General features: G+C 45.0%; 1 protein-coding gene across 1 annotated transcript in view; it reads left to right on the forward strand.

The window, feature by feature from the left end:
- The window catches only part of LOC139747544 (obg-like ATPase 1), a 60,241-nt gene extending 35,681 nt beyond the window's left edge, over positions 1-24,560 (forward strand). The window contains exons 9-11 of the mRNA XM_071659950.1: positions 19,160-19,256; positions 19,393-19,515; positions 24,359-24,560. Of these exons, the coding sequence (XP_071516051.1) occupies positions 19,160-19,256; positions 19,393-19,515; positions 24,359-24,457 (319 nt within the window). The 3' untranslated portion in view covers positions 24,458-24,560. The remainder of the gene's footprint in view (positions 1-19,159; positions 19,257-19,392; positions 19,516-24,358) is intronic.
- Positions 24,561-26,251: the final 1,691 nt, after the last annotated feature.

The following is a 26,251-nucleotide window of genomic DNA, read 5'->3' on the forward strand; positions in this document are numbered from 1 at the left end:
ATGGTCAACTGAGACCGTCAGTTTACAGGCTGTCGTGGCTACTACGTTACTGCCAGCCAAACCGACGAGAGCTAACCAAACCAACGTAACCAAACCAACGTAACAAGGCAGGCCATTTCCTTTGGAAGGCTCCCACAGTGATACTGGTGGACTCGCTCCCTCTCCTACCTGGGAGAGAGAGAGAGATAGAGAGAGAGAGAGATAGAGAGAGAGATTTGTGAAACAGGTAACCTGGTTTGGTCCTGTGGGGCCACCAGTGTAATTACAAGGCCAGGCTCATCACGGTAATCAGACGCACTTATTGTGACGAATGTCAGGGAGGGACGGGGGATGGGGGGGATTAGGGAGGGATGGGGGATATGGGATGGAATGGGATTGGGCAGGGAACGACGATAAGGGGATAGGAGCTCTCGGATGGAAGTGGAAGATAGGGTAAGGGACGACAACAGCCGGTGTGGCGTCAAAATACAGCTGGAGTCTTGTGGATCAGCCTTAGAAGGAATTCAAATTAGACTTTTATAGATTACTTTCTTTTTTCCATATTCTAGGTAACTTCCCATCCAGCCTCACTCGAGCATACCTTCCAGACTATCATAACATTCAGACCCACGTGCGTTCCAGACCTACATGCCTTCCGAACCTATGTATGTTCCAGATTCTTATACATGACACACCCTCATGCGTTCTGGACCCACGCACGTTCCAGGCCCGCATTCGTTCCGGATCTACACACTTTCCAGACCCACCCACGTGCGTTCCAGGCGCATGGACGTCCCAGACCTTTGCTCCCGCCCATCGTCGAGGCCAAGCTAAGGATCCTAACCATAGAAGACCCGATGGTCTATGACGAGGTTATCTGCTGGAAGACTGTACATGGGAAAGCCATATGAAATATGACCTGATGGTCTATGACGAGGTTATCTGCTGGAAGACAATACGTGGGAAAGCCATATGAAATATGACCTGATGGTCTATGACGAGGTTATTTGCTGAAAGATAGTACGTGGGAAGCCATATGAAACATGACCTGATGGTCTATGACGAGGTTATTTGCTGGAAGACAGTACGTGGGAAAGCCATATGAAATATGACCTGATGGTCTCTGACGAGATTATCTGCTGGAAGACAGTACGTGGGAAAGCCATATGAAATATGACCTGATGGTCTACGACGAGGTTATCTGCTGGAGGACAGTGCATAGGAAACCAAGAAAACAGAAGACCTTACGGCCCATAACGAGTTTATCCGCTGGAGGGCAGGTCGTGTATTGGAGACCTTGATACATACTTCTGAAGACAACGGGGAAGGAGACATTATTACGCGGTATTATGCAGCACCCAGTGACCACCATGGTCAGGTGTTATGCAGGCTCATGGTGGCCACCACCACCACTGTGGGGCGTTGACGCCAAGCAAGATGTAAGGCAGATATCAAGAACGTTTTCTCGTGACGTCATGCAAGTTGGGACACAGACGTCAGGAACGTTGTGATACAAACATCAAGAACGTTTTCACGTAACGCCATGCAAGTTGTGACACAGACGTCAAGAACGTTTTCACGTGACGCCATGCAAGGTGTGACACAGACGTCAAGAACGTTTTCTCGTGACGCCATGCAAGTTGTGACACAGACGTCATGAACGTTTTCACGTTCTGCACTCGTGGGACCCCATTTCTTGATATTTTCTCTTGTCATACTCATTTTTTGAACATCTGTGTGCCCTCCGCATCGATGATTTCATTCATTTTATTCCATTCATTCTCCATTCTGTGCATGTGTGTGTCTACGCACAGGGCTTGGCGGGAAGGCCTGACGGGGCGCGTAGTTGAGGGTGAAGCCGTTCGGGGAGGCCAGCTGCACCCAGAGGAAGCTGCTGCCCTTCTGCCAGCTGCAGCAGCAGTGGCAGCAGCTTTGGGCGGCAGGTATATCTCACCCCCTATTACCCAGCGGCCCTAACGGAAATAGATATTACCGCTTACCAGAGGGTGTTGATTACCCGCGGTTACTGCTGCAGGCTGACCAGGGAAAGAGAGAGGCTCCTGAGGGCCGACCAGGGTCCGCTTGGGCTACTACGGAAACGTAAAGCGGGGCTCCTCCTCCTCCTCCTCCTCCTGGCAGACGAGAACCCCTGCTAGGTCTGTGTGTCGACGGGCGCTTACATGGCCCCAGTCACTCGACACGTTTCTGTGTTCGACCGTATTGTCTATCGAGTTACTCGGTCGAATGACGTTCCTCTTTCTGACTTGCGGATTTGTTTGTGAGAGGGGAACAGTGTGCACGCCGCTGGGGCTGCTACTTGACAGCGTTGGAGTTGGCGGGGGATGCATAAGGTAAGGAGCGAGCTTGCTCTCTCCCGATAGACGGTGTATTCGCATGGGTACCTCATTGTGGTATGGCTTGGGCCCAGTAAGAGACTTAACCCAGGCTGCAGTGCCTCCCCAAATCTCACCTCAACCTGCTCTCCGCCTCCCCCTGAGTCTCTCTCCCCCCTTCATCTGTTGGCCGCTGGTTCCGTCTGGTGATTCAGAGCCGTGTACGATTTGATGCATATATATTTTTCCCCCCCGGTCTGAAAAAAAAAATCACAGGATGTAAGAAAAAAGGAAAGGAACCCATATTGAACCGAGATCAGTCGAGGATGGCCTCGGGTTCGGCTCGGGCCAACCGCGCATTACCTGGCCGTACGTATCCTCTTCTTGTTGCCGATGGACACCCAGCTGGCCTCCCGGTGGCTCCCGACTGGCCCCTAGGCACGCCACGGTCTGGCGCCCCCGACTCCGCAGTCTACCACGTGCAGGACGCTCGTCCAGGGGCGTCCGCCGGTGTGGAGTAGGACTCTGGCGGAATAGTAACTTCGCGTCGTTCGACATTTGTTTGCGTTTTTTTTTTCCCCATTAGTAATTGAGACAGTAGTGTACAGAGGCCATGTCGGTTGGACATTGGAGGCTCGGGATTGGGGGGGGTGGTGGTGGTGGGAAGGGGTTGGTTGGGGGAGTGAGAGAGTTCTCGTGCAGCTGATTGGCGTCTTCCAGGAACTGCTGGATTATTAACCCGTCACGCTATCCTGAGAACTTACCACCTCTCGAACGTCATCACACACCCACTTTGTCTCGTCGTTTGCTCCGTGCGCCCACCTCCTTCCCTCGGGCGCTTGTGGGGGGAGGGGGGGTTATGAGGCAGGAGGGAGGAGCTACAGCCCGCCCTCCGTGTGGACGTCATGGCATCGCACTGAGGAGGATCTCTCTCTCTCTCTCTCTCTCTCTCTCTCTCTCTCTCTCTCTCTCTCTCTTCTCTGGGGACCTGCCTGCTGACGAAGGCCACTAGGGTGATGGACGCAAGGTCGACGGCCGCCCTCTTCCTCCTCCTCTTCCCACCTTCCTCGGCCCGTAGGCTTCAACTGGAGTCATCGAGTGGTAAAGGGCTTTAAGGAGGACTGTCGTGTAATGTTTACATATCTATATAACCAAATTTACGTATCTATACAACCATATTTACGTATCTATACAACCATATTTACGTATCTATACAACCACATTTACGTATCTAGACAACCGTATTTATGTATCTAGACAACCGTATTTACGTATCTATTCAACCATATTTACGTATCTATACAACCACATTTACGTATCTATACAACCACATTTACGTATCTAGACAACCATGTTTACTTATCTATACAAACATACGTATTTATACAACCATATTTATGTATCTCTTCAACCATATTCATGTATCTATACAACCATATTCATGTATCTATACAACCATATTTACGTATCTGTCCAATAATATTTACGTACATATACAACCATATTTACGTATCTGTACAGCTGTATTTGTCTTTGATTGCTCCTGCGCTTGTCACAGTAGATAGTATATTAAAAGAATAATCAAATGGATAGAATTTATAGCTTGTTTAGTGGCTGACAAACAGAGTCTCCACCCTGTCTGCCTTTGCAGTATATTGTAACTAAAATACCCTGGCTAATTCCTGGCCCTGATGTAGGTTGGCACGCGAGGGGAGGCGAGGCCTGCCCAGACACACCAGTTCACAATGACAGCATATTTTGGTACCAGTTAGTGGCAATAGCAGTAGTGGTATTGATCCCAGGTGGCGACACGCCAGTTGGCTGGGCTCGGCCCGCTCAGAGGGACGGCCTCCACGCTCAGGGAGATTCTCATGATAAATGACCTCCTCCCACAGCAGCGAGCCAGGTCGTGCCCTGAGACCTCCCTCAGTAGTAAGCCAGGTCGTGCCCCAAGACCTCCTCCCACAGCAGTAAGCCAGGTCGTGCCCCAAGACCTCCTCCCACAGCCGTGAGCCACGTCGTGCCCCGAGACCCCCTCCCACAGCAGCGAGCCAGGTCGTGCCCTGAGACCTCCCTCAGTAGTAAGCCAGGTCGTGCCCCGAGACCTCCTCCCACAGCAGTGAGCCAGGTCGTGCCCCAAGACCTCCTCCCACAGCCGTGAGCCACGTCGTGCCCCGAGACCCCCTCCCACAGCAGCGAGCCAGGTCGTGCCCTGAGACCTCCCTCAGTAGTAAGCCAGGTCGTGCCCCGAGACCTCCCACAGCCGTGAGCCAGGTCGTGCCCCAAGACCTCCTCCCACAGCAGTGAGCCACGTCGTGCCCCGAGACCCCCTCCCACAGCAGCGAGCCAGATCGTGCCCCGAGATCTCCTCCCACAGCAGGAGGGGGTGTCTCTCGGGACGATTTAGCATACGGCTGTGGGATGTGTCAGGGCACGACCTGGCTCACTGCTGTGGGAGGAGGTCTCGGGGCACGACCTGGCTTACTGATGTGGGAGGTCTCGGGGCACGACGTGGCTCACTGCTGTGGGAAGAGGTCTCGGGGCACGACCTGGCTCACTGCTGTAGGAGATCTCGGGGCACGACCTGGCTCACTGATGTAGGAGATCTCGGGGCACGACCTGGCTCACTGCGGTGGGAGGTCTCAGGGCACGACCTGCTGCTCACTGCTGTGGGAGGAGGTCTCAGGGCACGACCTGGCTTACTGATGTAGGAGGTCTCGGGGCACGACGTGGCTCACTGCGGTGGGAAATCTCAGGGCACGACCTGGCTCACTGCTGTGGGAGGTCTCAGGGCACGACCTGGCTCACGGTTGAGGAAGGGTCACAGAGGACGACGACCTGGCTCACGGCTGTCCTGCCTCAAGGGAATGACATAGCTCCTGGATGCTCTGCCCTGGAGGGGCTTTGTATGGGCTATGATTTCGAAGGTCCATCGGGAGTCGAGTGGAAGTCGAACTCTGTCGCGAGGGTTGACACTGTAACTTTGAGTGAAAGTGACACACACACACACACACACACACACACACACACACACACACACACACACACACACACACACACGTGTGTGTGTGTGTGTGTGTGTGGGGACAGGAAAGGGTGGGTGGGTGGTCGGAGGGGAAGGTGACAGGGGTGTGAATTATGATGGATGGTTGTCGCAGGGGTGTCCGTAGTACTGATTACTGACGTCTGGTACGCTGTCTGCTCCTCTCTCTCTCTCTCTCTCTCTCTCTCTCTCTCTCTCTCTCTCTCTCTCTCTCTCTCTCTCTCTCTCTCTCTCTCCAGTGGTAATGGCCTTCAGGCATAATACAGTTGGAGTTGAGACCCCCGCAGACAGGAAGAGAGAGAGAGAGAGAGAGAGAGAGAGAGAGAGAGAGAGAGAGAGAGAGAGAGAGAGAGAGAGAGACCTCAGGGTTCGACGCAACATCCCATAATGTGAACGGCATGGGTGGGATGGGCCATTCTTTCGTCTGTTTCCTTGCGCTACCTCGCTAACGCGGGAGACAGCGACAAAGTATAATAAATGATTAGATAAATGAATATATATATATATATATATATATATATATATATATATATATATATATATATATATATATACCTCCCGACTGTGTGAGTATCCTTCGTGTTTTTTCTCCTCAACCTCTCTCGTTAGCTATACTGATGACTCTCGTTGTCTCATTTTGGGGGGAAGGGGAGGGTGAGGGCGGGCGCCACATGGCTTACCATGTTTATCTGTGGCATTTGTGCGTCGTGGGCCGTCATTGTGGTAAAAGTCTAGTCCGGGGGAAAGTGATGGTGGGTTAGCGTGTGGCGGCGGTGGTCGTGGTGGTGTTGGTGGTGGTGGGTAGCTGCTGGTGGTGCTGGTGGTCGTGGTGGTGGGTAGCTGCTGGTGGTCGTGGTGGTAGATTGCTGGTGGTGCTGGTGGTCGTGGTCGTGGATAGCTGCTGCTGGTCGTGGTGTGTCATCGTCCCAACCTGAGCATCTGCCGTGTCGTTCACGCCTCCCTTCCCCGCACACCCCTATGGACGGGAGTCTTGGGCCTCTTCTGTCCTGTGCGCTGTCATCCTCCTCCACCGCGTTCAGTCCCCTCCCACTCCAGTCATAGTGTGACGGGAGAGGTTTGGTTTACGTCGCTACCTCGCTGACGCGTGCATATATATATATATATATATATATATATATATATATATATATATATATATATATATATATATGTAGGTACTTTCGTGGTGACAGGTCTTCTTAACTGATAGAGTACGACGGTACGTCTCTTGGACGGCGGAGGGTGGGATTGTACCCTGGCCTTTGACCTGGCTATTAAGGGTCAGGTCGAAAAAGTCAAGCCATTCATAGTACCCCGTGGGACGTACCCCAGTCCTCAAGGGGTTAAGGAAACATTTAACTGTAAGGTAGGATGGAAAGGTCCCTTACCTATTGGGCTGAGGAGGAAACTCCCTCCCCCCTCCGTCCTTGGTATTGCCCTCGTACATGTTTAAAGGAAGACAGCTAGTGTGGTTGTCGCTGTTTCGCGAGCTGAAGTGGGTCGGGACGGTACCTGGTCGGCGACTTCGTCGTTGAGGTCGTGATACCAAACGCACTTCGAGGCAGTAAGTCACCGAACTCCGTCCGTCCGACACCTCCATCTCAAGACCTTCACGTACAGAAAGGTATACGATAGTATTTCTCGTAGGATCACGCCAATGACCCCCCACCACACACACACACATTAAGCTAGACAACACTCAGGGGGTAAACCAGGACAGTAAACTCGAGTGGTTTAGTGTCAGTAACCACAGATGGACCAAAGATTTAGCGCTGTCCTAATTAGCGCTCCCAATTAGGCTGACTGATACGGTCGTATGGGTCAGGATACTAACTTCCTCTTTCCACTGGTTTCGATCTGCGCTCAAGATAGTCTTCCCCAGCGTTGCTGTCCCAGTGTTGCCGGGGGTAGAGGAGGGATAGCATCCCAAGCTTGCCCCGGCAGCACCCCAGGCTGGACGGACCAGGGTAGCACACCCCAGGCTGGACGGACCAGGGTAGCACACCCCAGGCTGGGCGGACCAGGGTAGCACACCCCAGGCTGGACGGACCAGGGTAGCACCCCCAAGGCTGGCTGGCTGGCTGGGGGAGCGGGCGGTAAGGTCAGATGCAAGATTGAGGATGGGGTGCCAGAGGACCCAGGCAGGGATAATGGAGGGTGGTGAGGCGGCAGATTACCCGTGCTGGCCCACGTAATGACCGGCAATCTGGCCACATTTGTCATTGACGGGAAGCCGATAAAGTTCACGAGTGGCGGGATGTCCCCAGCCACTCCCCAGGTCCCTCCTCCCCATTCCCATCCCCGAAACATGTACGCCCTCCGCTTCAACAACCGCTCCTCCTTGACACCGGAGTAAGAAAGATTCCTGTCCCCCAGGTGCACTTATGTATATATATATATATATATATATATATATATATATATATATATATATATATATATATATATTTCAGATGAACAAATCGTCTTTGAGTAGCGGTGTTTCTGTGTGTCTCAGGTGCACTATGTCAAGGTGGTCGTGTCTCGAGAGGGAACCGACGGACGGGGGAGGGACATTCGGTCTCGACTGTGTTGCAGAACGGGGACAGACCGACCGACCTCAACAACCCATCAGCGTCTACGAGAAACAAATGCTTGGGACCTTCTAGCATACTTTAACCAGCGTGTGGATAAAAAAAAACTTGGTCCTCTAGGATCCTTTACCCTCATGCGGTTTGAAAACGTGGTCCTCTAGGATCCTTTACTTTCATGTGGGTTGATAACTTGGTCCTCAAGGATCCTTTACCCTCATGTGGGTTGATAACTTGGTCCTTCAGGAACCTTTACCCTCATGTGGGTTGATAACTTGGTCCTTCAGGAACCTTTACCTTCATGTGGGTTGATAACTTGGTCCTTCAGGAACCTTTACCTTCATGAGGGTTGATAACTTGGTCCTCAAGGAACCTTTACCTTCATGTGGGTTGATAACTTGGTCCTCTAGGATCCTTTACCCTCATGTGGGTTGATAACTTGGTCCTTCAGGAATCTTTACCCTCATGTGGGTTGATAACTTGGTCCTTCAGGAACCTTTACCTTCATATGGGTTGATAACTTGGTCCTTCAGGAACCTTTACCCTCATGTGGGTTGATAACTTGGTTCTCAAGGAACCTTTACCTTCATGTGGGTTGATAACTTGGTCCTTCAGGAACCTTTACCCTCATGTGGGTTGATAACTTGGTCCTTCAGGAACCTTTACCTTCATGTGGGTTGATAACTTGGTCCTTCAGGAACCTTTACCTTCATGTGGGTTGATAACTTGGTCCTCTAGGAACCTTTACCTTCATGTGGGTTGATAACTTGGTCCTTCAGGAACCTTTACCTTCATGTGGGTTGATAACTTGGTCCTCAAGGAACCTTTACCTTCATGTGGGTTGATAACTTGGTCCTTCAGGAACCTTTACCTTCATGTGGGTTGATAACTTGGTCCTCAAGGAACCTTTACCCTCATGCGGTTTGAAAACTAATTGCTGTAATCTCACGTGTAATTCAGTTTCCGGTAAGGGGTCCGGATCCGCCTACCGCAGCGGAGATGACAGGTGGGAATGTGTGGACGGTGAGGGGAGTGGAGGGGCGGCGCACCTTGCGTACGTCCCGGCCGCTGGCGCCGTCTTCCTGCACCGGAGCTCTTGAAGGAGTTCCTCCTCCTCCTCCTCCGTCAGTTTCTAAAGTCCTCATGTCGCGGGTTAAAGGGATTTAAAGTCCTGTACTGATTCCGTTCCTCTTCGGATAATGGCATACCCGTCGCTCCATTCCGGGTTATTTCACTGTCTAATGTGCTTGGTACGAGCGGAACGTCGGTCCTCTCTGGTTTGTTTCACTGTTTAATGTACCTCGTTTGAGATGATAGCGTCGCTCCTATTTGGATATGATTATTTCACTGCTTAAACCTACCTCGTATGCGGCAGTGTACCGTCGCTTCTTCCTGGATTACTTCACTGCACAACGTGTTTACGATACGGTGTACCTCTTCGCTCGTCTCTTATTTCACTGTTTGACAAAACCGTGTATAACTGCGTGTACCGTCGCTGCCCTCTGGGCTATTTCACTGCTCAGCTTGTATAATACAGTGTACCGCCACTTTCCCCCCTCCCCTATGTTATTTCACTTCTTATCATACCCCGTATGAACCAGTGCAGATGCGATATTCCATAGTGCTTTAGCTAGCCGTCCAGTACACTGTACATAAAAGAAGAGAATGATGGATTTCTTTTATGTTTCCTCCCTCACCTCTCTCTCGTCCGCTCTTTTAGCACACTTAATGTGAGGATATTATTTTGTTCTTTGCACCTAAAATTTTGTTATGTTATGGTGGGTGATCGAGGATCCCACTGGTTCCCTAGATCCCACTGAGGACTGTTACTACCCATACGTGTCCACTGCTTCACTCTCCAGTGGTGGCTCACTCACAGAACACCGTCACACACACACACACACACACACACACACACACACACACACACACACACATGCCCACTCCTCAACTCTGCATTGGTCTTGCAATCTTTAAATGCGTCTTTAGTATAGTAGTATAGTATAGTATAGTATAGTATAGTGTAGTATAGTATAGTATTAGTATAGTATAGTATAGTATATAGTATAGTATAGTATCCTTGAGGATAAGGGGTCTTAGATGGTGTCCTGATAATTGTGACGAGGAGAGATGGTGACCTGAGCGTAAGACGAGAGAGAGTATGACTCGCATTTGTCTGGGGAGTGTAGTGTAATCTTAGATTCTAGATATCTCTGGCGGATTGGAGTTCAAGATAGGTTCGAGGGTGTGGGTTGACGAGGAGAGATGGTGACCTGAGCGTAAGACGAGAGTATGATTCGCATTAGTCTGGGGAGTTTAGTGTAATCTTAGATTCTGCATATCTCTGGCGGATTGGAGTTCAAGATAGGTTCGAGGGTGTGGGTTGCAATCTGTCCTTTGTAAGAACGTGAATATAATTCGACAGTGTTGCGTTTGGTGGTGGTGGAGGGGGAGGGGGAGAGGGGTGGTTCTTGAAGCACAAATTGCTGAAGTGTGAAGCAGAGATTAGCTTCCTAATAATGATGAATCTAGGTGTGACAAGAAAAAGAAAATGGCGTGTCAATAACGTGGGAAAGCCCGTAGGGAGAGCATGCCATGTAGATTAACTAGGATTAAGGGACTTCTCAGCTTCTTAACCACGGCAGGACGAGCCTCAAAGAGCGTTTTAGCCTGGCGTTTGTGCTGACTTCCTACCCAAGAGTCTCACTGTTTATGTTCGAGGGTTTAAGTCCTCCTCGTCTTCCAAGGGTTGCCCTCCCGTGTCCATAGGGGCTACACCATCGTATCATCCGAAGATAGCGTCGTCGTGCACAAGGGTCGTACCTTCGTGCCTTAAAGGGCCGTACCGTCGTGCACAAGGGTCGCACCTTCGTGCCTTAAGGGCCGTCCTATCGTGTCATACACAAGGGTCGTACCTTCGTGCCTTTAAGGGCCGTCCTATCGTGTCATACACAAGGGTCGTGCCTCCGTGTCTTAATGACCGTACCGTCGTGTCATACACAAGGGTCGTACCTTCGTGCCTTAAGGGCCGTACTATCGTGTCATACACAAGGGTCGTACCTTCGTGCCTTTAATGACCGTACCGTCGTGTCATACACAAGGGTCGTACCTTCGTGCCTTAAGGGCCGTCCTATCGTGTCATACACAAGGGTCGTACCTTTGTGTTGGGTGATAGCAGTGTAGGTGTCTTTTGATGGTTACCGAGCGGTTTTGGCTGATTGCTTCTCTCTTTTTTTTTTTCTTTTCTTTGGTGCTGGGTGATAGTTATGTGGTCTGGGGTGATCGCTAGATAAATAAATGAATAGATGTGGTCTGAGGTTCCAATCGCTAGATAAATAAATGAATAGATGTGGTCTGAGGTGATCGCTAGATAAATATATGAATAGATGTGGTCTGGGGTGGTCGCTAGATAAATAGATGAATAGATGTGGTCTGAGGTGATCGCTAGATAAATAAATGAATAACGGGTTTATTGGATTTGGGCTGCCTTATTAAGCTTGACAGTACACGGTTGAGGCATTAAAGATGTTACAGAAGTGGAGGGTTGTTCGTTACTCGACACTGGCTTTGTGGTGTTGGATGATAGTCGTGTGGTGTTTCCGTGGTGTCTGTATGGTGTCGGATGGCTGTGTGCGTGTGTGTGTTGTGTGTGTGTGTGTGGTATAGTCTGTGTGGTAAGTGTTGTTAGAGAGCAGGTGTAAGGTGACGCAATTGCGGTGCGGGATGGCAGCTGTGTAGTGATGAATAGGCATTGTGTGTGTGTGTGTGTGTGTGTGTGTGTGTGTGTTATCTAACATGTGTATAATATTTGTTGGTTGTATAGCAGCTGTGTGTTGCTGTGTAGCACGTTTCATGACTGTTTGGTGAGTTACATGGAGCTCTCAGAGTTTGGCACTTGTTTTACCCCCGTTTCTAGACCATGTATGTGTATACCATGGCTTTACTCCGTTGTATGTGTACACTTACACACCCAATCAGTCTAAGCCAGGTGGTCCCGTTTGTCGACCATCGCTTAGGGGAGGATGAACAATTGGGATTGGCTGTGGGCCGAATGCCGTCTCCACGATGCGAACCCGGGCAGGCCCGTGCTTGAATCATGTGGTCAACGACTATACCTGCCATACAACGGGAGTTCGTTGTGGTTGTGGCGCCGCAGTGGATCAAGAGGGACGAGAGATCTTTGGGTGCGGGAGGTGGCGGTGGCGGGGTGATGTTCAAGATGGCACCCATTATGTCGTGATGAATGGCAGAAGTAAGTAGTAAATGCGCGGAAGTTGGTGGTCTGTGGCGAAGGGGAGTGGCAAGCGATTGGTGAGATGGACAGCGTATTTGTAGTTAAGTTGCAGTGTTATTACGTCGGTAGATGGCAGGGTTTGTTGCGGTGATTGGTGACAGCTGCGTGTAAACTGAAAGTCCCTAATATCTGACGTTAAGTCCTCACTGCCCTCGGTATCGTCCCCCTGTGTTTGTTTGTCGCAAATTATTAATACACAAACAAAGCCGTGATTTGTTTTGCTACCCGTACGTAATCACAGCTTGTTGGGAGTTGGGATATGTTTGTCGTAAATATTACATTACGTGTGGACAAGTTGTCATGAAAGGTTACGCCGTTGTGTATTGTGGTGTTCCCCTGCGGCGTTTGTGTGGGCCGTGTATGACATCGGCGAAAGCGTAGTCTGGGGCGGCCATACCTTCCCCAAAGTAGGTAGATCCCTGCTGGTTTCGACGACGAAGAGCATCGCATTTGCCCGCCAGCGACTCGTCCGTCAGCCAGAGCTGGGTAAGAAATAACTCAGTAGAAACTTTACTAACGTCTACCCCGGGTGTGTTGTCATAAACCAAGATTAACTCCCGGAGCCCATTCGGATTATAAGTCTGTGTCAAATGTGTAGTTGGTGATAAAGAAGGACGTAGGTGTGGCCTGAGGATAGATGGGTTATTACGAAGCCGACTGTGGCTGGCGGGGCGTCGCGCTCAGCCAACCAGCGGACGGCGCGTGAGTCGGCGACGCCCCCACGTCAAGCCAGGCTCCTCCTCCTAGTCCCCTCCCCCGTTTCCCCCACCGTTGTTTGGGGGGTGGGGGGGCATCCCCCAGCTCCGCACACGCCGCTCCTCCGCCGTGTCATTGCACCATCCACGAAATAAATTACCGATGTAGATAAAGAGAACGTCTGCCGGGCCTCTATTGTGTTTTGATTGGGGTCGCTTCAGCAAGTAGCAATTATGTATGCGACACGCGTGCCTGACCTATTTATTGCTGCTGTCAATCAGTAATGACAGGTAATACAAGTTGGTGGGTAATGCTGGGGGTGGGGTATAAACCAGCCTGACTCTTCAACCCCAGCTTTACCTGGGGAGGAAGGGGGGTTGGTTTTGGTTCTTGAAGTCTTCTTAAGTAGCATGTTACTCCCAGCTGCTTGGGTGTGTCAGTGCAGCGGTATATGGTATAATGTTCTGGTCATTTGCTGGTGCATTGACACTCATTACAACCACCCCACACGCTCGAAGTAATGTTCATGATGATGGGGGTATGGGACACACACACACACACACACACACACTTGCCAGTCTATCGTCTTTGCAAAATTGCAAGATGTATCCTGTGGAATAGGGATGGGCACCTCGCCCCTTCCGTCTAGTTTATCCATCCGACGGAACGGAAATTTTGCCCCTCATCCTTCCGGCCCTCCTTCCCTTTCTCATTAAATTGAAAGGATTTCTCTCTCTCTCTCTCTCTCTCTCTCTCTCTCTCTCTCTCTCTCTCTCTCTCTCTCTCTCTCTCTCTCTCTCTCTCCTTTGTATTTGGTTATAGATGCACGGGAGACGATAACTTATAAGCTAAGGCGCCGATAGACAAACTTGTCATTCGTTAGGGAGCCGATGGACGAACTTGTTATCCTTTAGGGGGCCGATAGACAAACCTGTCATCCGTTAGGGGGGCCGATAGACAAGCTTGTCATCCCTTGTCGCCGATAGAATTGAGACGACTTATAGTCGTATCCTTAACGTAAAGCATGGGTGTATGACCCTTTGGTTACGATGGGCCAGGCCGTTCCTTGGTCAAGACGTAAGGTCACAGCCTACGATCGTGTTCAAGGGCATTAGCCAACCATCCTTCACACCCCCAAAAGTCCCAGACGCTGGCTCAGGAGGTGCTCATGGCGTCCCGGATACGTGGGTCTGTGTTCTCACCAGCTTCGAGCCCCGTCAGCAGTTTTATAAACCAACAGCGTCTAGCATGACGTAAAAGAAAGACGTAAATCTCAGGTTCCAGCCGAGACTTTTCGGATCCGAGTTTTATTTCGTAGTAGGGACTCCTTCATCGATGAATTGTGTTCAACGAAGAATTGCGTTCACCATTCAACGAAGTGTCTTCATCCTTCGCTGAAGGACTGGGTTCATCATTCAACGAAGAATTGTATTCATCATGTAGCTAAGAATTATCTTCATCATTCAACGAAGAATTGTCTTCATCATTCAACGAAGAATTGTCTTCATCATTCAAAGAAGAATTGTCTTCATCATTCAACGAAGAATTGTCATCATCATTCAACGAAGAATTGTCTTCATCATTCAACGAAGAATTGTCTTCATCATTAAACGAAGAATTGTCTTCATCATTAAACGAAGAATTGTCTTCATCATTAAACGAAGAATTGTCTTCATCATTCAACGAAGAATTGTCTTTATCATTCAACGAAGAATTGCCTTCATCATTAAACGAAGAATTGCCTTCATCATTCAGCAAAGAATTGCCTTCATCATTCAACGAAGAATTGCCTTCATCATTCAACGAAGATTTGTCTTCTTCATTCAACGAAGAATTGCCTTCATCATTCAACGAAAAATTGTCTTCTTCATTCAACGAAGAATTGCCTTCATCATTCAACGAAGAATTGTCTTCATCATTCATTGAACGATTGCCTTCATCATTCAACGAAGAATTGCCTTCATCATTTAACGAAGAACTGCCTTCATCCTTCAACGAAGAATTGTCTTCATCATTCATCGAAGCATTACCTTCATTATTCAACGAAGAATTGTCATCATCATTCAACGAAGAATTGTCCTCATCATTCAGCGAGGAATTCTCTTCATTTTTGAAAGCAGAAAATGATGATGTTTCTGTCAAGTCATTTTGAATCCACGCACCTGCATCTTCTTGATTTGAGGCCATCATTTTCACTTTTCCCTTCATTATCAGTTTGATTCAGTAGCAAAGGTGAATAATACCAACCACCTCTCCATTCATTAGCCTTTCCGTGAGTGTCTGTATCGTTACTCAAATTGGGTTATCAGATCAGCTTTTTTTTCTCTCCCCCCTACACAGTCTCCCATGGGAGGGAGGAACCGGTTGCCAAGTAAGGAGGCGCGGGAGACGCGAAGTAGGGGAGAGAGAGAGAGAGAGAGAGAGAGAGAGAGAGAGAGAGAGAGAGAGAGAGAGAGAGAGAGAGAGAGAGAGCAGTAGCCAAGTGGGGATTAGATAACTAGTAATTTGTGTCGGGATGATAGGGAATAGCGGCCACTTTAAGGTGGAGAAAATAGCACCCAAGTAGGTAGGGAGGGAGGAGCCCAGCAGACAGTTGAGGGCCTACGGTTGCATTAGCCAGGTGAGGGAAGACTGTGCCAATTAGAGATGGAGTGTTTGGTGTAGAGAGGTAAATGTCCAGTAGCCGTACTGGAGGACCATTTCCCCGCAAGATGAAAAACAAGAGTAACGCGTTGGTCTCTGTCGACACCTAAATTAACCTGATCACTCACCCAGTGGTAACGTGACTTAACCAGAAGTTGGTCTATCCAACATTGTAACATTGGGAGGTTACAGTTTGACTCAGGTTAACTCATGGCGGGGTGGAGAGGTTACAGTTCTCATCATGTTAAGAACTCCCCGGGTATCGTATGTGTGCGTTTTCCATCCCGTCTTTTATGAGATGATTTACGTACGAACGTCTCTCTCTCTCTCTCTCTCTCTCTCTCTCTCTCTCTCTCTCTCTCTCTCTCTCTCTCTCGTGCGTCGGTCTCTTTTGCCTGGCGTCAAACGACCAATCCTAGATCGAAATGTTAGTTTTTTTGTCTATCTGGCGAGGATGATTCTTGAAGACGTGATGTGTTGGTTGGTTGGTTGTCGTAGCTTAAGGCCTACCAACTACCAAAGGCCATTAGGGTTGTGATCGTCAGGATGTAACTACCAATCGAAAAGTCTGAATACCATATACACTAACTTTCATGTCTTAATACGGTACATATGATATAAGCAATTGTCTCCATTTAGCCAATATAGTTTCTTTGTAACCTATGTATTCGCTTTTCCTAGTATATATATGTATCCGTTTTTCCTTGTAATAATTCTACCTTTTTCAGGGTAACTTTTTTGTATGAAGTTTACACCTATTTGCACAACGTCTTTTTCTGTACTCATTGTTACGTGATGGTACTAGAAAATTATTGTAGAATCTTAGTCATGACTGAGCACACTTTTCTTCTCGTAGTGTGTACCATATTGTGTTGACCAACACCTTGATCACAGGACGAGTATAATTTTTGACGTGTTTGTGGTGACTGTGATTCGTGCCGAAATGGCAGTTAATAGCGAGACCGTTAATTGCATCACTTCGTAAAAGAAAAATAGGCCTTATAGAATGACACGTACGTACGGCAGTATATCAAAATGATTCAAATTAGAGGTAAGGTATTTGATGTATTGATATACGTATGTAGCAAGAATCATCTCACTGGAAGTGCCATTTATTGAAGAGAAGTTTATGGTCTTGTTTTCGTAACTGTGTGTCGGCGACGTCTGAATAGTCGAGGGGGGGAAATGAGATTAATGATAGACCATCTATTGTTTGCCGTTTTGGGGGCTCCTGTTCGCGAGTTGGATTGTCAGATAGCAGCCCGTGTGTTTATAATGTTAGGGTGCAATGCGGCCCCGGAAATTGGAGTGGTTATTTCGATAGAGCAGCGTGTGATTTGTTGATACGAGACAACGGCTTCCCCTCGGTGCTGTGCTTGTCTCGGGGACCATGGATCGAGATAAGTACAAGGCCATATACATAAACGCCTGCTGCAGGGCCATGGATCGTACCTGCTACACGTCCGTGGATCGTACCTGCTACACGTCCGTGGATCATGTCTGCTACAAAGCCAAGGATCACATGCAATGGGACCGTGGATCAGCCTTGCAACAGGGCCATGGATCACTACAGCTACAAGATCATAGATCGCTTCAGCCGAACGACCTACGGTCACAGCGACAGGATCGTGACAGTTTCTTGCTACAGGTTGCTCATGTTACCCACTGCTGGACCTTGGTACTGCATTCTAAAAAACCATGGTTGTGGCAGCTACAAGACCGATGGGTCAAGCTTGCTACAGGACCCATTTGTTCCAGCAATAGGGTCATGGCTCACCTCTCGTAGGACCATGATGGTTCTTGCTACGCAACTGCATTGGTACCCACAACAGGGCCTTAGTATTGTAGTGAACAGAACCCCGGTGGTGCTTACTACAAGACTTCATATCACACCTGGTAGAGGACACGTAGTTCCCTGCTACAGTGTCTTTGTACTACAATGTACAAAACGATGATGGTGTCCTTCAGCATACAGTTAGGTTGGTTGTGATAGTAGACTTACTTTACGTGCTGTCACACTTGAGTCTACATAAATACAAAAGTAGATGTTACTATATGGATTGCTGATTATTTATTGATAATGTTCTCAGTGGTTTGAATGAGGTACTTCTTGTATAGTCATTCATAATTACCCCAAGAGCACTTTCTTGGAAGGAGTCTTGGTATTGCTCAGGATCTCTCTCCCGGAAAATCCAGCTACCCAAGTCTGCACTACTTTCAGTTGCAGGGAAATGTTAACTCCTTTGTTGTGAGTTCATTGCTTCAAATGATACAGCCTTAACAAAGGTAACTTTTCACTCTCGGTGTAACCTCAAACAGGCAAGAAGGCTTAGTATGACTAGGCTTCTGTTGCAGTTGCGATGATGAGCCACAGCTAAGGGAGAAATGGTCTCTCCCCCTTGGTAAGAGGTAGTGAAGATGGTGCAGTTTGTCTAGGTGTGTTCATGTGTGTGCGTGTGTGTGTGTGTGTGTGTGTGTGTGTGCACTTGCATGATGACTGGAGTCGTGCCATGTCAGGAGTAATTAACTTTGGATACTGCATTGACCAGGCTAGATTAGGCATAAGTGCAATAGATACACTGCCTTGGAAATCAGTAGAGTGACTTGACAGTTACCTGTAATTTTCTGCAGATTTGATAGTTGCAGTATGCATGTAATTGCAGAAAATGTGAGGTGATATTGAAAGGAAATGTTTCCCTGGAGCAGAGCATCCCATCATGAGGAGGACCATTCTGCTAATTTTGACCAGACCTGTATTATGATGTAGGTTCTCTTAACATACATTCTTTGATGGATAGTTGCTCAAAATCTTAATGATTTACTTCTATTTTTCATATCTTATTTTCAGACAGTGGATGATGGCAATATTAGTTTGAAAATTTATTGATACTTTTATTGCATTTTAAAATCTGTTGATTGACAGGAAAACAGTACATGATTGGTTTTAGAGTTACTACTAGATTGATTGTATGGCATCTGATTATATGAATATTTTACTGCATATGATATCCTTAAGCTTGTATCTTAATGAAAAATTTACACATTTATTGAATACATTAACTGTGTAGTAGAATTACTTGCAGTTTGTTTGATACTTCATCTTTGTTTAATATGGTCATGTCTCCAAAACTGTTGTTGATGGATAACACACTTGACAAACAGCATCTCTTTTATGTCATATATTTGATGAAATGAGGTGTCACTCATTACCATTATGGATTCCTTTCCATTCTTTTTGTGTTAGTTTTTCTTTGCACTTCATGTCATCTGTCCCAACTTTGACTAGTAGGGCTGATGATTAACCTAAAGGTTTGACATTGCCAGCCTAATGGTTATTCCTTTTATCATTTGTGGTTTATATTTATATTTTCACCTTTAGTCCTTTGTTTGTCACAGCAAAGGAGAGGATAATATACTGTAGTTAGATCATTTCCCTCTGTAATATAGATCAGCTGGTGCACAGTTAGCATTGGTATAGTTTGTATTTGTTAATATTGATTATCTCTTTGTAGAATTCCGAGTAGATATTTTCAAATAATATATTTTTAACGATTTAAGAAATTATATATGCTGTGTACAACAACTGTCTGGCATCTTTCAGTGCCTTAGACAAGATCATCATTCAAGGATACAAGGCATTGCAACTTATGTATTTCTTCACCTCTGGACCAGATGAATGTAAGGCTTGGACTATTCAGGTAAGTTCTTTCTACTTTGTTTTCTCTTTGAGTTTCTTCAAATAGATATTATATACACATTTGTTTCCAAGCATGATTGCCAGGATAATATAAGATATGTTTAGGACAAATTTATATCTCTAAACCTGGTCAACAGGTTGGTACCAAGGCTCCCCAGGCAGCTGGCAAGATCCACACTGACTTTGAGAAGGGCTTTATCATGGCTGAAGTTATGAAGTTTGATGATTTTAAGGAGGAAGGTTCTGAGACAGCTGTAAAGGTAGGTCTAATTATTTCATATACTTAAATATATTTTTTTATTTTGATGTAAAAAGTATGGGCTTTGAATTTGAAAAGCTAAAATTATTAAAGAATGTTACTTGAAATACCTAAGGTGTATATTTTTTAAGAAAAAACATAAAGAATAACTGTGATATTGATATCCACTTAGTAATGTAACTGAACAAGAATTGAGGTGGAATATGTTAACCAGTTAGTACATGCACACAAACACAGAAATGTGGGGAGATAAGAAGGAAACTCCAGAGCTAAGCAGCTTTAGAAAAGTAAGGAAGGGTCTAAGATTCTGTTGTCAGAGTTTAGAGCAGTGTTCCAAGAGGTTCAGTGAAATCTGTAATGAAGGACTTAGTGGACAGGTGCTTTTGGTAGGATCTGAAAGGAGGTCAGAGGAGCAAGATGTGGTTCAGCACATGCCCAGAGCTAAAATGGAGGTGTAATGTAGAGATGTAGACAGCACATAATATGGTGGCAGCATTTGAAGTGTAAAGCCAGGAAACTGGGACATTACAAACAGAACAGATATGTTGGTCTCAAGTAACTGATCATTGTATCTTGACTGTTTCTGTACCCTTTTCATTGACAAGTAACTAAAGTGTCTTAAGAGAGTGCACTGCATTAACCTTTATATATGGGATGAAACATTATATTTTGTAGCCTGGCTTGGATGAGGTCATTGAGGCTCTTTTCTCTGAGATCTATAGTTTCTTCATCTCAGCTTAGATATTAGCTCTCAGAGGCCCTTGATCTTTTGCAGCCTGTTGGTATGAGGAATGTAGATGGCTTCACATCTTTTGAAAACTATGTTTCTTTCTGCTCTAGGATCAGGAAGAATTGTTTGTGAAATATATGATGTGTCTAGAGATACAAATCTAATGAAATTTGAGGATCATCTTTTATGGATCAAGATTAGTGTGAGCCCAGAGTTTCTACTTCAAAACAAGATGGTTTGATTTTGGAATAAAATTTTTCTAGTACATTCATGAAAAACTTCTTTTTTGAAACATCATCCCTTGTGCCCAGTCATGGTACATGAAGAATTCATTGGTTTCATGGAAGAATGCTTGTTTGTTGATTTAGGCTTTTGTAAGCCTTTGTTAGTGAGAAACATATCAAGTTAGATCAAGAACTTAGTGCTCTTTGGACAACCAGGGCTGACTGTTGAGACTGTGATGCAAGGAAAGTGGCCTTCACCTTGATTCTCTCATAAGATTAGATCATTGAAAGAGGTGAATGTCATTTGAAAATCACCTCTGGTGGATAATACTTGTGCTCAGTTCTATTCAACCCTCTGTGTTTGGCTCTAGTATGTTACCCTCAGAAGAAGACAGCCCAAATTGGATGCCAAATTATTGCTAATGTATAGGTCTTTTTTAGGCTTCACCCTCTTCTGGGTATGCTTTCTCATGGTTATAGGGCTATCCAAAGGTAAGAAATGCAGGCTCTGAAATATGAAAAACCATTTCTCTAGACAGAGGCAGACCACTGTGATCATCCAAATCTTTCCATCCCAACCCCTTCCATACTCTCTCATTTAAAGAAAAAACTTTTCTTAAGCTCGTATGATTGCAGGCCCTAGATGTAAATCCTACTTGGTAATTAGTGATGTGGTTGGTTGTCAGGTAGTGCCACCTGAAGCTCTGCTCCTTTGTTGTCATAGGCCAGGACAGACTCCTGTATAGTTACTGTATGTACAAGCATTTGCCAGCTTTATTACATATCATGATGGCCAAAAATGGCTGGATGCACCATACATAAGAAATAAAGTAGAGTTTTAATCATTCTGGAGCATGTTGTCTCTCTGATGCCCACAGGTTTCTGCCTTTGTGAGAGATATAGTTTTTCATACTTCAAAACCTACATTCTTAAGAAAGACTTAGGGGAAAATGCACTTGATTATGGACTTGTATTACTTGCAAGCACTGTCTCCGGAATTATAGCAAATGAATGTGTACTTGTAAGGGAAACAGTACCAGAGTTAGAGAGAGGAAAATTGAATGCTCTGTGAATATTGTAGTATGATATTGGTTGAGTCACCATTAGCTCTTGAAAATGTGAGAGATAGAGAATTTGGCTGGTAGACTGACGAATTTGGGTTATTCAAGAGACAGATTTTAAAGACATATAATTGGGGACTCCTTCAGTGAACTGAAAATCACCTCGGTAGAAGGAAGCAAAAACCATATGTTACAGGTGCCTTTACATGATGGATGAGAAGTAAAAGATTTACTAGTATCTAGCTTTTATCCTTCATTTACACAAGTGACTGGACACCTGGGATCGAAAAGTCACATTTTATCAACGTTGTATTATTATAGTGGATGAAAGTGGTATAGTCTCATCAAAGAACTTATTCCAAAGGAATCAGTCATTTCCCTGTTACTGCTATGCAGCCTTAAAGCAGATGGAGCCCCATAAAAGTTTCATGGGGTTGTATATGATGATATGTGACTTTTCAGAGGATTTTAGTAATAATTTGTTAATAGAATTAAACTTGTGAGAAATAAAAAGGATCATTCATAAATAGAGTAATTTACAAAAGTTTGTTTAGATAGTAGGTTGATTAGATTCATCCTTATCTTATTGGCATTATGAAGAGAAAAGACAGTGAAGTGAGGCCAAGTTAATTTTTGACTGTCATCTCACTGGGGACAAAGTACAAGGTACATAGGGTTAACTCAGTACTCAGACTTATTAGAACACTACATCAAGTGAGATAAGATGATGAGATGTGTACCAGTCAGTGGCAAATTTACCCTCAAGTATGAGTGCATAGATTTTTTTTAAATTTTTATACAAAATGTGGCAGACTCAAGTTAGAGTATGCTTACCATTGGGGTCATCCCACTTAAGGCAGTGCATAGAGGTGGCTAGAGGTTATACAGTAGGCAACAGAAGTTGTACCATAAATTCAGGTTTCAAACAGAACTTACTGGCATTATATTCCTTCCCCCCTTCTCTCTCTCTCTCTCTCTCTCTCTCTCTCTCTCTCTCTCTCTCTCACTCTCTCTCTCTCTCTCTCTCTCTCTCTCTCTCTCTCTCTCTCTCTCTCTCTCTCTCTCTCTCTCTCTCTCTCTCTCTCTCTCTCTCTCTCTCTCTCAGGGATGTTGAATGTGTTGCAACATTGAATGTCTATGAGTCGTTTCATTGCAGCTAAGTCAGGATTAGATCAGATATGGCTGTAGATTCAGGAACATTTTGGCCCCTCTCCGGGTAGATCTTGCCACTAGCAAAAACCAGTAAGTATTCCAGTGTCATTTTATTTCAGGCTGCAAGAGCTGTAGCATTGGATACATTTACCCTCAACTAGTCAGTTTGTCCCTGTTCCATTATTTTATCTCTATTTGTGTCCAAGTTACATCTTTGGAGGAAAACGAGTTATGTTAGGGCCTTACCCTCTGCCCAGTTCAGTATTTCGAATTCCTTTTTTTTTTCTAAGCCAAAATCTTTATCAGTCTCAGGTATTCTATGAAGACTTCACTTATTTATTGGAATGGGAATCCATGTTTCATAATCATTGTGAAATTTTTGATCTTATCTTTTAGGCTTTTTACTTAAAATTATTAGGCTTGACATCTTTAGATACAGCAGTTATCATTTTCATTCTCCCCATGCATTTCATCCTCTGTTTGCTGTTTCAATCAGAATTTGTGCTTCTTACCATACCTTTTTTTATATAATTCCACTCTTTACATGATCATTGTGCCTAAATTCCTCATAGATTCCTCAGGAATTTCATATCCAACACATCCATCTTCTTCCTTTCTTTTGTATTTAAGGCCCAAGACTCAAGCCCATACAACACTGGTTGGACTATATTATCTTTAAACATTCCCATCTCTGCCCTCATTGCTCTTAATTACACCTGGGACTTTAACCCCTTCTTCCAGTCTGTGACTCACTGTGGCCCCCATGGTTCTATCCATTACTACATCCACTTCAAAAACTAAGTACTCCACTCTTAGGTTCCTCGATTTCAGACTTACATCTCAAGCCATTCTGTCGTACTACCCTGCTGTACTTCATTACCTTAATCTACTCATATTTACTCTCAACTTCTTCCTCTAAAACACATTCACCTATACTCAATCATCAGCTGCTGGAGGTTCTCGCTGGATTCTACCATTAGAGTGGTAGTGTCTGCAAATTGCAATTAATTCACTTGTCATGCCCCTCACCTCCAGTATACCATAAAGTAGGCCTCCCACTCCTTATGCCTAAACCTCTTGCAGTTCCCTCCCTCACCAGCCCACCTCCCATACCAACCCATTCAAAAAAAAAATGTTTAATCCATGATGGTATTACATATCCTGGGCACATACCTGTGTCCACTAGGAACCCTTTGCTCTCCTCTCTTTCAGTGCATTACACATGACAGCTAGAGACTGAGTGTGAGTAGATGTGGCCTTTTTTCATCTGTTTCTTGGCGCTACCTCGCTGACACATGGGATGGCAATGCTGATCCTGAGGGGCAGGGTTGCTACCAATTATCCTCTGCATTTTACCTATCAAAGGTCCATCTTCTTAGAATTGTACTTGCTTTCCCTAATACTTTTTTTCCTCTTTTTTATTAATCTTTTTAGTACCTCTCTCTTCTTAATACCTTTTACCAGTTGACAAGCAACTTACAAGATCCAGTCATTTATGCACTTCTTTTTCATGCTATAAGTACATATTCTTCCACTGATCCCCATTTTACCTTTTCTTTCTTTTCATTGCTGTCTTCTCAATCATTTATTACACAGTTGAATTTGAACTCGTATATCTAAATATGTGTTACTCAGAAACATTCTAAAAGTGACAATCTGTTTTTACCCTCTTTTCAGGCTGCTGGAAAGTATCACCAAAGAGGTCGCAATTATGTGGTAGAAGATGGTGATATAATATTCTTCAAGTTCAACACTGGTGGCTTGAAAAAGAAATGAGAGAAGGCATTGCTGGTGCTTCTGGTGATTTTCTATGTCCAAATGGTTGCAGTGTTCATTTGCACTCAACTATGATATCTTCAGTAAATCCTTTCTCAGGATAGATGTCAGTCTTTCATTAACCCAGTTGTATTCTTAAGTTCCATAGCTCTTCTTTTATTTGTTGATATAAGTTACCCTCTTGAGTTTTTTTTATACTGCATGTTCAAAAAAATAGTCTCTTAAAGCAAACATCTCCATAACTAAGGGATGATTGTTTCTGTTTTGTTTTGTCATCTTTGGGTTTGGTATTGAAGTTTAGTTTCCTCAGCTTTACATCTCCATAACTGAAGGATGATTGTCATTCTTATTTTGTCATCTTAGTGATTGGTGTAGGAATTTAGTTTCTTCAGCTTTTTGTTTCCATAACTGAAGGATGATTGTTACTGTCTTGTCGTGTCATCTTAGTGATTGGTACAGAAATTTAGTTTCTTCAACATTACATCTCCATAACAGAGGGATAATTATTAGAAACACCTTTTCTTGAAACTATGGTGAATTTATAAGAAACTGGTATCCATTTATTCTTGTACAAAATATTATTTGGCATGATTGTAAGACTTTATAAATCCATATGTATATACGGTGTAAAGAATCACTCTTCTGAGATTAATGGAGTTGAATGATAATTTTTGCTTTATGCTTTAACAAGTTTTTATATAAGAATGTGTGACGTTTTTCTTGTAGCATATCTTATATATTTTCTATGTGGTTGTAAGTGCAATTACTTGTCATAATTCTATTCACACTGTTGAGAAAAATGATCAGTAAATGGAAACTTGGACATGGATGCAGAATGGTCACCAGAGCATCAGCATATTTTATGGACTACAAAAACTAATTATATATAAAGATATATATATATATAGATATATATATATATATCATATTGTGTGCTTTGCATTTTTTATTTTTGTACTATTACAAAATTAGAATACATATGAAAATTATCTGCTTGAGTGGAACTTTAGATTTCATGTCCACAGCATTGAGCACACAGGTTTGCATTGAATATTGCACATTAAAGTTGGTTTGCTATGCAGTGTATGTACCAAGGGCTATATAATACACAGAAGAATTGCATGTGATGATACCGAGACCGATGTTGATGTCAAGAAATATTTATACAGTATGGCAAGAAACTGAAGCTGCACCATTCTATAAGTATGAAGTAGCACCATATAGATTTTTTGTAATTTGCCTTGCATAGTCGAGAGCCCTTATAGTAGCTAATGGGTTTTTGTAATTGGTTTATATGTACTCCTGTATGTGTATGCGCTTCTCCAGTAATCTCTGAAGCCAGCTGGGATTACTTCTTGAAACTTGACAGAAGGATTAATGTGCTACTCTTACTCTGTATTCAATTATATCTGATAAAATGTTTCTCAGCAAAGTTTATAGGAGAAAGATTTAACCCCAATGCTTATATGAATCAGGGTTTTTCTCCAGTTTTTGTTTCACCTGCATAGCATGGCAGACACTTGGGGATTCATTGTCTATTACCCATCCTAATGTTATCCATCATGGGGTGTTCCACTGTAAACTTCAGCTTAACGTATATCACAGCTTAAAAACTCTTGAATTAGATCCATTTTCCTTTTTTCTGTGCACCCAAAGAATTGAGTGACATGAGATCCATAATTCTAGTTTGGATTATGCATGAGTAATACCATCTGTAAAAAGGTTTAAGATGTAACTTAACCTGCCTTATAAGAAATTTCATTGATTGGCTATACATTTGTTTCCCATCTCTAA

The sequence above is a fragment of the Panulirus ornatus genome, chromosome 69 (assembly GCF_036320965.1).
Source record: "Panulirus ornatus isolate Po-2019 chromosome 69, ASM3632096v1, whole genome shotgun sequence".
NCBI classification, from domain to species: domain Eukaryota; kingdom Metazoa; phylum Arthropoda; class Malacostraca; order Decapoda; family Palinuridae; genus Panulirus; species Panulirus ornatus.